At 38.1% G+C, this 13,222-nt stretch overlaps 2 protein-coding genes across 2 annotated transcripts in view; one reads left to right on the forward strand and one right to left on the reverse strand.

Moving 5' to 3' along the window:
* The first annotated feature begins 2,317 nt into the window (after positions 1-2,317).
* tmem170a (transmembrane protein 170A) lies at positions 2,318-8,296 on the forward strand. Its single transcript, XM_079345503.1, has 3 exons — positions 2,318-2,695; positions 3,811-3,981; positions 4,389-8,296. Exons 1-3 carry the CDS (start codon positions 2,581-2,583, stop codon positions 4,517-4,519), a joined length of 417 nt encoding a protein of 138 aa, XP_079201629.1. The 5' UTR covers positions 2,318-2,580; the 3' UTR covers positions 4,520-8,296.
* A 1,487-nt stretch (positions 8,297-9,783) lies between these two features.
* slc41a2a (solute carrier family 41 member 2a) overlaps positions 9,784-13,222 on the reverse strand; it is a 7,552-nt gene continuing 4,113 nt past the window's right edge. Inside the window, exons 6-11 of the mRNA XM_079346624.1 lie at positions 12,478-12,624; positions 12,098-12,245; positions 11,153-11,232; positions 10,719-10,850; positions 10,475-10,623; positions 9,784-10,316 (exon numbers count right to left, since the gene is read on the reverse strand). Of these exons, the coding sequence (XP_079202750.1) occupies positions 10,140-10,316; positions 10,475-10,623; positions 10,719-10,850; positions 11,153-11,232; positions 12,098-12,245; positions 12,478-12,624 (833 nt within the window). The 3' untranslated portion in view covers positions 9,784-10,139. The remainder of the gene's footprint in view (positions 10,317-10,474; positions 10,624-10,718; positions 10,851-11,152; positions 11,233-12,097; positions 12,246-12,477; positions 12,625-13,222) is intronic.

Genomic DNA, 13,222 nt, shown 5'->3' on the forward strand with positions numbered 1-13,222 from the left:
CTGTGATTCAAAGGTTGCGTTCACACTGAGGGGCCTTAATGCACAGTTCTGCTTTGTCATGTGACCTTTGTTAGAATTCTCAAGGAACACGCGTGTGGAAGAATCCAGATTCTGATCAGATTTAGTGACTTGTCTGCTTTACACTTTCATTAAAAGACAGATTTGAGTCGCACAGGAGAAATTCACAAACAGGTCACTGTTGGCTGCAGTGTGAACGCAGCCTAAGCAGCTGACATTGTTACAAGAAGATCTTTTTTTTTTTTTTAAAGCCAGAAACAACTGTTATATTTCTCTATTTAAATCTGCAGACGTGATCGCTAAAGTTGGAATATAACCGTGCGTTGTCGGAGTTGTTGGAATTGCCGCCCTGATTAGTCTGTTTAGTGTGACCACTGTTTTCTAAGATTAGCAAAGATAAAATGCAGCACAAGCACGGCACAATTGTCAGTGTCTGAAGTATAAGCACTTTTACTGGTTGTTCTTCCATATGTTAGATCTGCTTGCAAGAATGACCCTGTAGCTGTTGCAGCCCGTTTGTGGTCGTGTGCTGGAAGAATCTACAAAAGACATTTTAAAACTTTGTGTACCTGTTTAACCACAAAATCAATGACAGTCCAGGTTTAAAGAAACTTTAAACAGCTACTGCTTTTTCAGCAACGTAGGGCTGCAGTGAAAGGGATCTCTAAAGTCACACTAAATGCAGGACTATTATTTGAAAATTACAACAAAGATCTGAAAGATGAGCTTGTGAGCATCTTGTAGAGCCTGCTGTGATTTAGACTATAAAGATCTTAAAAATATTAAGATTATACTATCATGTCTTCGGCTTCTGGCCAAATACAAACCTTCTGAGCCCTCCGAGGTTTAGTTGAGAACTTCTTTTTTTTTTTTTTTAATCTGTGGGTGTGGATTTCAAACTGTGTTTGACACTGAAGTTTAATCCAATAAATGTTTTTTAGGTAGAGCAGCTATGAAAAATGATTTTAAAGCTATTGTCACGCTGGTTCTCATCTCTACTTAAAAATCAGTTTCAGAAGGTCGTTGACTGACTTTGAAAACAGACTTATTTAAAGAGACCGTCGTTCATGTTCTCTGTCCTACTTGTCTATGTATGCGGCCTGTAGGCTTTCATTTGTTCTGCACCCTTACACAAGAAAAGTGTCCTGGTCTTGAGCTACGAGATGTCATACGTTATAAAACAAAAAGGAGCAATCTGTGGGGAAAATCCCCACTAACTTTTGAGGCCTAAAAGGACCAATACATCTACATGTCCTAAGAGTTTCCTCATTCCTCTTTAAATGTGATTTGCGTCCAATTCAGAAAAGTTTGTAGCCATAGATATCGGAATTTGATGGAGATCGTTTCTAGTACAATTCTAACCAATATTTTCAGATTTCAAGTCATTTAAAAGTAATGTACTTGGAGGTCATGACTGAGGTTTTGTTAAAGCCTGAAGTCCCTAGAAATGGTTTGTGGAGAACTGACTGTCTGCAGCCTTTATTCCTCATCCAGATTAAGTTAATCCCGACTAGTTTTGTCCTGGTGAAAAAGAAGAAATATCTCAAAGGAGTTTACATTTGATGTGAGCAGTTCTCTGTGGCTGAGAGCGATTGAACAGTGGCTGTAGCTGAAGAGCACTGATGACCTTACTGCTGCACTCATGAAGAACTGGAATAAGGTCAGTGATTTTTTTTTATTTTTTTTTAAACAAAGGTAAAGAAGAAATTAAACGTGTGGGGGGCATTTTTGATAACGTTTTATTTAACTGCAAGTCTAAAACATTACAGTGAGTAAAAGAATTTTAAAAAATTCTCAATGGATTAGTATATTCACTTCAACATTTGACTGTGCCAATGACCTCTTTCTATAGTAAGTGCTTCTAAGTGTATAACTGGAGTTAATGTACACGTCACTACTGAAGTTTCATTTGAATGTATAAAAATGGGAACATCTGCACAGCATGTATTTTATGACATGCCAAATGGATAAATACTGCAGCCTAAACATGTATAAATGCATTTTCAAAATAAAGTTAAAGATTTTTACAAGTGAAGTAACAGTCGTACTTGTGTATTCATATAAAGGAATAATCAAATTAAATGCTTACTTTTTAAAGCCTACATTTGTTTTCATGATTTAGGAACAGTTACTACACCACTTAAGTTTTGTTTTTATGTTTATTTCTAAATCTACTGAACTCTGGAAAGTAATGCGTAAAGGACTGGTTAAATGTAAACAGAAGTTTATAATTTCATTTATTTTCTTTGAGGAACGTGTCCTGGCTTTTTGACGATTTTACTCACGGTGTGGGGAATATTTTAAAGATATGTTTAATCCCCAAGTATGTGTTATACAAGCCCCTACAGTTGAGAGGCGCGCGAGCTGCTGCCTGAAAAACCAACCTCGGGGTTAAACGATCCTAAATGACGTCACAAGAAGTTGTGTTGACAGCTAGCTGCTTAGCTAGCCTCATGCTAGTTGGTCTTGCGTCAAGGCAAATCCTTCATCGCCTCTGATGGTTTTTCCCATCAGCTGGCCGCATTTCATTCCTGTAGTGTTAACTACTTTTATTGAGACAGAATGCAGAATAGGTACAGTGAGATAGGCTTTGCCCAGCAGATACTGGGTTTGAATTTAGTGCCGAGAAAAAACGGATCACAGCGAGGAAACGACACATCTCTGAGCGACTTCTCAGGTGGGCTAATCTTTGTGTGCTAGGCTGTGGGTCAGTGTTTAAAGGTCTTACTTTAACGTTAAGTGGGTCCTCATATTTGTAACAGACTAATATAATATACCGTTTAGATGAACATGTGTCTCCATGATGGTTGAGTTTTGCATGTTTATCGGTGTACAACCTGCAGGTGCTATGCTAACGCTAGCTAGCTAACTTCCTGTTTCACCTACATGGTTTGTTTTTATCTTCTGAATTTACAATGAGCTTCACTCAAGGCTCAAATACTTTACAATGGAGAGCCATGTTTAATAAAGTATGATATTTTTTATTGTTTGAAGGCTGCGTTGACTTATTACCGATAATTATTTGTGAGTAAAATTAGTTTATACTCTTTTGTTTGTTTGTTTTCGGAGAAAAGGCAACAAGTAAATGTAGTGTTTGATAATGTTCTCCTTAATGTCTGAAGTCTATGTAGTAAGAAATGCATCGTAGCAGTGGAAATACTACAGATTAGTGTTTGGGGTTATATAAGAGGCTGATCATATAATACATAGACTAAAGGAGGCAGGACCCTGTAAAGATGTCAATTTATCCAATATTATACATTATCTAGAACGATGCACTTTAGAAACCTGTCAGTAAATAAGTTTTTCTTATTCTGTTCTGAATGAATATGAAACACTGAAACGTTCACAACTGAAGTGTTCAGAAACTGTGTTTAAAATGTTATTTGTTCAGACTGGCTCGGAGGATCCAGAGTACTCTTGAAAGTGTTTGCGGCTTTGTAGCAAAGACGATTGTAAACACAGGAATATATTGTCAATGTCTTAAAAGAAAGTTATGTGTTTTTATTCGAAATTTTCTTTTTAGGAGAGTTGACAGCCGGGTACTTTTACAAAGTAATGTTGATGTGAAATGAGACAACTGTTCATTTGATCTGGGATCTTGTGATTGTTGGTTCACATTGTTTTGAGATGAATGAATTTACACTGTTTTCGCCATGTATAGAAGAGGTCTGCCTCTTTTTGCTTCCTCCTTTCGTTAGCGGTCATACGGTTGCATATAATCCATATAGGTAAGAACTGCAAATCACACATTGCTGAACACTGATGTGTGATAACCGTGTGTTTGAACAGAGATGTGGTACGGCGTGTTTCTGTGGGCAGCGGTCTCCTCCCTCATCTTCCACCTGCCTGCAGCTCTGCTCGCCCTCGCCACACTGCGACAGCACAAGATTGCCCGCTTCATGCCCATCGCCATCGTACTCATGGGAATCTTAGGACCAATTTGTGGGGGAGTCCTTACCAGTAAGTGCTGCATTTATAGACGTATTTGAGATCCCAGGATGTTCTGTTTCCCAATACCGAGGCCAATCTAATAGTTTGTTTGTTTTTTTTGTTTTTTTTTAATTAAAGTACACACTTAAATGATCAAATATATATATATATATTGATCCTGGAATGAATATTTGTAATTTGATGTTCAATATGTATGTTAAAATATAAAAATGAATGATGACGATGGTTTAATATCTGGAATATGAAATAAGAGCTGTTGCCTCTAAGTTTGGCACACAGTTATGACTCCAAGCCTCATCCAGCAGAGTTCATTTTATCTAATCTATACAGTAAGAGTATTTGACTGTTGTCTGTGGTTTTGCTCATAGGTCTTCTTCTCATGGTCCTTCTCATGTTGTTTTCCTCAACCTTTTCAGGTGCGGCCATAGCAGGTGTGTACAAAGCAGCAGGGAAGCAGATGATCTCTCTGGAGGCTCTTGTTTTTGGGGTCGGACAGTCGTTTTTTCTCCTCCTCATCTCTTTCCTCAGAGTACTTGCCACCCTTTAGCAGCACTGAGGCCAGCCTGCCTGGCCCAGATGCTGCCGACTGAGGCTGACGGCTGACACATCTTCTACTGAACGGGACCTGAGTTTGTCACGGTAACAAGAATTGATTTCTGTCAAACCTTGGGACACGTGAACCAGTCAGGGCCGAGACATGATGTCAATTCCTACTGATGGACCAAGACCATACAAGACTTTCTACAGAGTGTAAAGTGTTTTTGTGTTATCAGCACTAAGCCTTCAGACTATGATGTCCACTGCGGGACAGCACCATGCTGCTTTCACATCACTACACAGCGTATGAGCTGATGATTAAAAGTGTCTTCTCAGCTCCTTTTCTGATGTGAAGGCAGCAGGGCGCTGTGCTCCCCCTGTTGCCGGGGGTTACAGGTTGACAGCAGAGCGCTGTGCTCTCCCTGTTGCCGGGGGTTACAGGTTGGCAGCAGGACAACACTAACCTTTCTCAGGGACTCTTTGTGTGTTTATGTTTGTGTTTGTCTCAGTCAAAGTCCGTCTGACTTCGTGCAATGATGCAGAGAGAAAAACAAGAGAATGATGGTTATATGCAAGATTCTGGCTTTTTCCCTCAGAGGCCTTAATTTCTATTTTCTAACTTCCAAAGTGTTTTTGATCTTCAGGGCTCTCTCTTGCTGCTCCTTTTGTTCTTCCTCGTCTATTTTTTCTTCGAATAACTTCATGTCCAACTGCCTGTGTTCTGGTTGATTCAAACTTAGTTCAGAGCCACTAACATACGTTCCCTCTAAGCTTTATTAGAATACAAGTGAGGAGTGTTTTGCAGATTGAGTTTGACTTTTTAGAGATTGTCGACACGATGCGTCTGGCACTGAACAAACCCTTAAATGAAAACAATCCTAATTTATTTCCAGTCCCTTTTTAGCTTTTTACTCTTTATGACCAAACATGAATTTGTTGTTTATTTTTCTGCATAGATGCGAAGAGTGTTTGAAGAAAAGGCACTCCCTCTGTGTTTTAACAGGCTCATCAAATCCCCAGTCCTCACCGGCTGCCTGTATTTTCTTTTGGTAGTTGACAGGTACACTTGAAAATGCTTCTTATGGGGTCTAGATGTAATACTTATTAATGTCTAAAACACTGGCGCTTAGGAGTAATTCAGTAATTATTTAAAATGAGTGGCAGACATTATTAGTAGATGTGATGTTACTCAGCAGAGGCAGAGCTCAGTGAGTTTACTTTCCATTTTGAATGATTTATTTGTCATCTTCGTCTTGATGAAAGGCTGCTTCTGATTCAACACCAACATGAAGACATGTTTTCTTCAGATCGGACTGAGATTAACTTTCTGGAAGTTGCCATAGAGACGGGGACGCAGTTTGGATATTTTCAGCAGCCATCTTTAGGCATTTTATTTTTCTACATAGGTCTTTTTTGACACGTTTTGGGGTTTAAATAAATATCTTGTAAACAAACAAAAAAAAAAAGCTTTTGTCTTGGTAGATTGCTTCAGCCTGTTGTCTTGCAATGGCTGTTGTTTAAAAACAGATCAGAGTCCTTTAATTTGAAGTGCTTGTTTTAGTGCTCCCTGGTTAAAACAGTTTTTTTTTCTTTTAGTATAACTTGAAGCAGCTGTAACGTCACTCTCTAAAGCTGCCGGACTCCTTTGACAGAAACAGTCAACTGAACTTTAGGACACAGGAGTTGCTGGTCTGGTGCTGCCTCGATCTCAGCATATTTCTATTACTCAAATTTTCTGTCGAATCAGTGTTGTTTTATCTAACCGATGAATATTTAGTGTGTAGCTCTGAACGAACACAATGTTTTTATAACAAATCCAGGGCAGTGGTAGACCAACAACTCCTGTTTTCTGCAGGCCAGTTTGTGGCTGCCACTTGAACCAGTCTGCTGGAGAAATGTAGAACATTTAGTGTACCTGTATGACATTATTACCCAAAATAGGGCCATGGTTCCTCTGTCCCCCTCAAGGCTGCACATTTCTTTTTATCTACTGGGCTTTAAATGCTTTTCTTTGAGATCTAATTTGATTGGTTTGTTTTGCACATGACATTCCATTTTGAAACTTTTGTTTTTCTCTATTTTAAATCCCAACCCTGTAATACTGTCCAAACGTGACCAAGCTCAACAGCCACTTAAATGTCTTCTTCGCCATCTGGGCCGCAGCTTTATTTTTTTCTTTCATGCGTCATTAAAACCAGTCTCCTTGAAGCTGGATGAACACTTTGATATATAAAAGAATCACTGAACCTTTTTCTAAAAGCCGATTTCTTCATTATCCCTTCGAAGATCTTTTTTAACCCTCAAAAACCAAAGATGGCTTAAACTCTTCATGTGTATCTTACAAGCTACATGTCGGTTGTGTAACGTCGATATCAATTGTCTGAAATGTGCGTGTAAATATGTAACAAATGACATCGAAGGTAGAATGTGGAATTTTGGGCTTCAGAGAAGAGAAGTAAATTCAATGTTTAGAAAGAGGGAATGATAATCAGACAGTACGAGGTTGTCTTTGATGACTGTGCATAGAGTATAAAAAAAGTGTACAGGAGTTTAGCACCCACTTAAGTACACACTTAAGGTCAGAGTCTTTAGCTTTTAAGCCTCCAGATGAAATCCCCAACCACACTGAACCACGACATTCAGTTAAAACTCGAGCTCTGTTTGTGAATCAACCAGTCGTCTTTGTTTTAAAAGAGTTGAAATGTTGATTGGAAAAAAAACACTACTGATTAGAAAGAAGTTCTCAAAGTGTTTAAAAGAGGATCAAAGAAGTCACACAAACAGTTGACAGGTTGTTGATGGATCACTGCAGCTCTAATTTCAGGAGTGTGGCATCACTTTGTGTGTGAGGTGGAGTTACTAAGCGGACATAAATGAAAGTATACATGTTTGTTCTCAAAGATTTGTTGACGCATTAAAAAAAAGAATCATAGCATCGAACTGAAGTGTAGTCTGACACTCTTCGAAACGAATGAGCCTTGTTTGGATGAATAGTTGATGTGAGCCCTCGGCCTTGCTTTTATGCTGTAAGAGAATTTTTATTTTTTTATGGTGAAATTAGCGCTCTGTGTGCTCTCTGGTTCTGTTACAGCAGCTCTCGATGTAAACACCTTACCATTGATTTCAGCTTCAAAGATTCTAAGCTAAATTGGAAAAAGAAAGGCTTTTTTTCTACTAGGGAAGCAAAACAAAAAAGAAATTATGAACAAAACTGAAGAAAAAGTCGTCAAATCAGGACTCAAATTGAATCCTGATCCAGGACAGATTTGTCATTTCTCTCATCAGACTGCAAGTTTCTAGCACTGAGTTGAACCAACTATGTCTGAATTCAACAAGTTTGACTTCACATGTAATTGAAGTTGCAGCTCACACACTACTTACATTTAGAGGTTGCACCAAATGAAAAAGCATTTAGATATAAAATTAGATACATTTTGAATGAAAACTCTTAACTGGTATAGAAATTCCTGATTTGACTCTTTCATAAACAGGATTTTTAATTATGATTCCTGTGACTTTGTCCGGTCTTACATTTGATTGTGATTTATGAATGCATTCTCTCTGGAGGACGAGCACGTGGGTAAATGTCAGAATAATGTGACGACTCTTCAGATGATACAGACGATCTGCAGTAACAGAACCATTTATTCCACATGATTTGGTCCAACAATCCTGGACTGATTTGGTTTATTTTTATGGTTCAAAATGTTTAAAATTTTGATTTTAACAGAGTAAATTAAGTGCCAATGGTTAATATTTTCATGGAATAAAAAAGTTTGAACTACAATGTTGTGGTGTATGTTCATGTTTTTATTGTCCCTTTTCAGAAGACCGGGGGAACTTCAACAGTATTTCAACCCATCACCATATGAAACAGAACAGAAAACTGAAAGATTAATTGGATTGTCAGAAAGTGAAACATTTTATGATAGATTTACTATGTAAAAGAATTCATCAGATAGAGAGCTGCTTAGGAGATTCTATATTTTTTATACAAAAAAATGATTTTATAAACTGGATTGAAGAAATATGTTTCTGATCCTGAAAGGAGACAGTCTATTAATATTTAAAAAAAACAAAAAAACAAACATGTTTGTAAGTCAGAATTTCTCAAAGCGTAGTGTGAGGACAGATACCTCTTACACTTTGTGGTGTACTTGTCCTCTGTGTAACATTTTAGGAACTCTTACATCAAGAATTAGACAGACATGAGATATGTTTAAGTAATGGTCGATAGAGTTGTAAGTCACAGAATGCAACTGGATACAACTATTTATCCAGTAAACACGTGAGGGAGAAATACAATACTTTTAATACAAATGTTGTTTTTCTGCCACAGACTTTAATATACAGTGTAAGTCATTTCCTTGCAGCTATGCCCCATGCCACGACAGAGGTTTATGCCCAGACTAAAATAATCTTGATATAAAAACCTTTCTTTCCCACGAAATAGAACATGTTATCAAAAACAAGGACGCACTTCTGTTTTCATTTCCATCTGCTCAGTGGATCTAAAGTTGTGAAAAAAGAATGTTAAATTGTTGGTTTTGGTTTGTTTTGGCATGAATGAATGAAAACCTGTGTTGTGTTGTGCAAGGTCCATGCACAACACAACTTCTGTCTGACAAACAATGGGTTAGTGCACTTGACTTAAAAATTGAGTCTATTTGTGAAAAAAAAATTAAAAATCTGAGCAGTGTGTCCTGAAGTCAGAAAACACAGGGTAAAAGGTAAACACTCAGCTGATAAGCTATCGTCCTTTTTCTCTGGCAATTCTGCAGCAGTGTAAAGAAGCCCTGCCGTCACAGCGCATTTATACTATCACATTGAATGTGCAACATCATAATGTGTCCCAGTGTGTGATTTACACATAGACTGTAAAAATAATTTATATTGCAAACAATTCGTCAACAGACGTTACGACCCTGTTCTGTGGGTTCTGCCACTTTATACTGATACAAATGCACCCGTATGAACCATTTCTACCCCTGATGCCAGTGATCAGTGGACTCATCAAACTATTCCCCTTGGTGACATTTACATAAACGCTGAGTTCTTACAGGGGCGCAAGAGTCTCGCCTTGAACTAGTAGTGTAAAAGCACTCATGTTTCCACTGAAAAAACTCTCCTCAGGCACAGTGAACTTTTGGAGATACTTAATATATTAGTCTATATGATATATCAGAGTCTAAATGAAGTTGGTGACTTAATTTAACCCCATAAAAAAAAAAAACCTTCTCGTGGGAAGGAAACTTTCTAAAACATTTCCAAAAATCTTACTTCACCCTGTAAGCTGCCCCTTTGATGAAGGTTCATGGTATTTAGTGATAAGAAGCGTTAGTTTACAAGAGTACACTTGTAAAAATAACCAATTTCTTCGTCCATGTACCTGAGGTCTAATTTGTTAATAAAGTTGATCTTCTTACTACAAGTGTTGCTGGAGCAAATTGATCTCTTTTCAGCATGTCACTCCTCATGCACCTTGTATGTTGGTGAAGTTTTTGCCAAATCCTCTGCTTCTTTGTCCATGTAGCTGAAATGTTTGTAGTTTTATCTGTGTATGTATTTGGGTGTAAATAAGGTTTTGTTTTACATGTTCTTTCTTGAACTTTTTCTTATGAAAGAAAAAGCTACACACTGCCTGAGTCACCAGCACACCACAGTATTAGAAATGACAGAGCCAGGAGAGCAGTCCCAAGAAGGTCTCCAAGAGCTGTTAGGTAAGGTATGGAGTAACTGTCTGGGTCTTTACCCCTGCGCCACAAACAGTGGACCATGCAGTCAGCTGTACACAGCAGAGAGGAGACCTGAGAGACACACAGGAGGGACACTGTTTAACTGAGATAAAGTATGCAGAGGAAAATACACGCGCACACGCACACACACACACACACACACACACACACACACACACACACACACACACACACACACACAGGCACACACACACACACAGAGGACTCACCTGAATCAGAGAAGCAGACAGGAAGGTGACAATGAAAAGCGGACTGGGCAGGGTGTGGCCTCCTTTTAACAGGTGAATGGTGTGAATAAAGACCAGCTGACCAGGTATGACCAAAAGAAGCAGAACCTGAGCAGATCGGTTGTTTGCTCCTGCCGTCACAGAGATGAACAGATCATACAGTGTGTATGTTGTGGACAGTAGACATGCAGCCTATTTTGAAATGTTTTGATTCTTTAATCTTTACCTGTTCCGAAGAAAGTTCGACATGGGTTGTAGCAGCCCTGACGGTCTTCGGGAACCTCTCTAAGAGGGTAATTCAAATGCAAACTGGTAGAAATACGACTGGACTGTATGGAGACGAGGTTTCCTCCGATACCTGAAGATGAAGGGAAAGATGAGAGATGCTCCTTTTACATGATATGTGTTTAATAATATACACAAATGTGTATTGTGTTCATAACAGGAGAAATTTTAATGTCCAAATAATATCAACATGTCTTGCTAAAAGGTAAAAAGTTTATTTTAAGTCAACAGAATTTAATTTATATTATTTAATGTTTAAAAGTAGCAAAACACATGACATGAAGTAGTTACGTATTTCACTGTGGTTCTTTTAAATGTTTTTTATAAATAAAAAAAAAGTATCCTTTTAAACAATTTTAAAAGAGGTAAACTTGCCATTGATGACAGGAGCGTACACTATAAGTCCTGCCAGGTTTGGATCAGACACAGTCTTGTCCAGAATAAGGCCTCCGACACTGAAAGAATAAAAACCCAGAGTATGTTTTTTAAAGTGCTACATATTCAGAAAATAACAATCTAGTACACAGGAACATCAAGTACAGTCAACATCCTGGCCACCGTGATCTTCATCAGACCAAACTGAGCAGCACTGGTGTCAAACCTTTGCTTTCTATAGCCTAAGTTAAAAAAGATGGGACATGAGACATCAGAAAGACATTTCAGAAGGGTTGAGACAGGTTCATGTTTACAACTCCGGCGCATCACTTTTTCTTTTTACAACACTATAAGAGTTTTAGGGACTGAGTAAAGTAACTGCTGTCGTTTGGAAAGTTTACTATGCTTGCTTTATGCAGGACTTCAGTTCAACGGTTTAAGGTCTCCTTTGTCTTATTTTATGCTTCATAAACCTACAAACATCCTCTCTTTTTTATTTAGAAATACTCTGCCTCTCTGGAATGTCTTTTTATACCTAATCGTTAACCTGATCAACTGGGAAATTTCCTATCAGATTTTTTTGAGAAAAAGATTTCCCCAACTTTTCCAAAGACACTGTCCCAGCTTCTGTGCAACAGTGATTTCAGCATCAACTTAAAACTGGATCTATCATTTAATAAAATAAAGAAATGTCTCAGTTACATCATCATGTTGTCTCTGTGTCTTTTCACTCAGTAATGGGGCTTCGCAAATTATTACAAGCTTTTTTTATTTACATTTTTCACAACGTCTTTCTGAATGTAAGGTTGTATACATTGTTCCACATTTAATAACAAGTCACCAGATATTAACATTTCAGCTCTATCATTGTACATGTATCTGGGTGTTTGCCTCATAATGTCTTCTGATAAGTCTGATTTGGAAAAGTTAAGAGGAGGTGATTACCTGCTGATGATCATGGCTGTGATAATGGGCTCCCAGCCTGTTTGGAGCAGGATGAGACTGGCTGAATGTTTGGAGGCGATCATCACCCAAAGAGGAATCAGGCACAATAACAACAGATCCACCAGGTACAACACATAGGGATACATGTCTGTCAAGAGAAAACATCACGCTAAAGCCATTTTTTAAACCAGGAATCTATCTAAATCAATGTTTGAATTGCCCACGGGGACAAATAATTTTTTTTTTAATTGAATTGAATTGGGTCATTTTTCTGATCCTCGTGGTTATTTGAGTTCAGGGGTTTAAAGTACTCTCCTCGGACAATCAGTGAAATTGTCCCTGTCCTTTCAGACTAACTTGTTATACTAGTCTCTGCTTACCTATGAAGGAGAAGAACCACTGACTGAAGCAAGCCAGCAGGGCCAGAGTGATCAGGTCCCCAAAGCTAGCTGCCATAGGTGTGGCCACGTTGTCTGGGTTAATCCCAATGCGCTTGGAACCAAGAATCACCCCCACCATGATAATGCCTGCAGAGGGGGAAAGACAAGTTCAGCTCTTAGTCTATGATGTTAAAAATGTTTTACTCCTGAGGGCATTGATTGTTTGGAAATAACAGGTAAACTTTTGAATTGATAAACGTTATTTAATTTTGACCTAAAAATAAAGAATTTCTGTATAGCAGTAGAAAAAGGGCTTTGTCAGTTGTATGTTGATCAGAATTTTTTCTTTTTAATAAAGTGGCACGGTACCTGCTGTGGATGAAGCCTTACATGTCTGTGTATATCTGTGGCACTTTTGTTGTAAACAGTCTATGCCAAATTTGGGGCACAGATGGCTTAACGGTGCTGCCCTGGCTCCTTTCCTGAATGTCATCCCCCACTCTCTCTCCCTGGTTTCTTACTCTATTCACTGTCCTCAAATAAAGGCAAAAAGCACCAAATGTAAAAATACATAACATTTGGAAAAAAAAAACCCAGTCTATCCAAAATTCAAATTATGGGCAGATCTCCTGAGATTCTGCACACTAAAATCCCATGAAAATGTATAATTAGAATATTTATATTTAGATACACCTTCACATCATCTTTCCATTATTTCTTTTCTGAAATATTTAATCAATGTAAT

This window comes from Symphodus melops, assembly GCF_947650265.1.
Source record: "Symphodus melops genome assembly, chromosome: 6".
Taxonomy (NCBI): domain Eukaryota; kingdom Metazoa; phylum Chordata; class Actinopteri; order Labriformes; family Labridae; genus Symphodus; species Symphodus melops.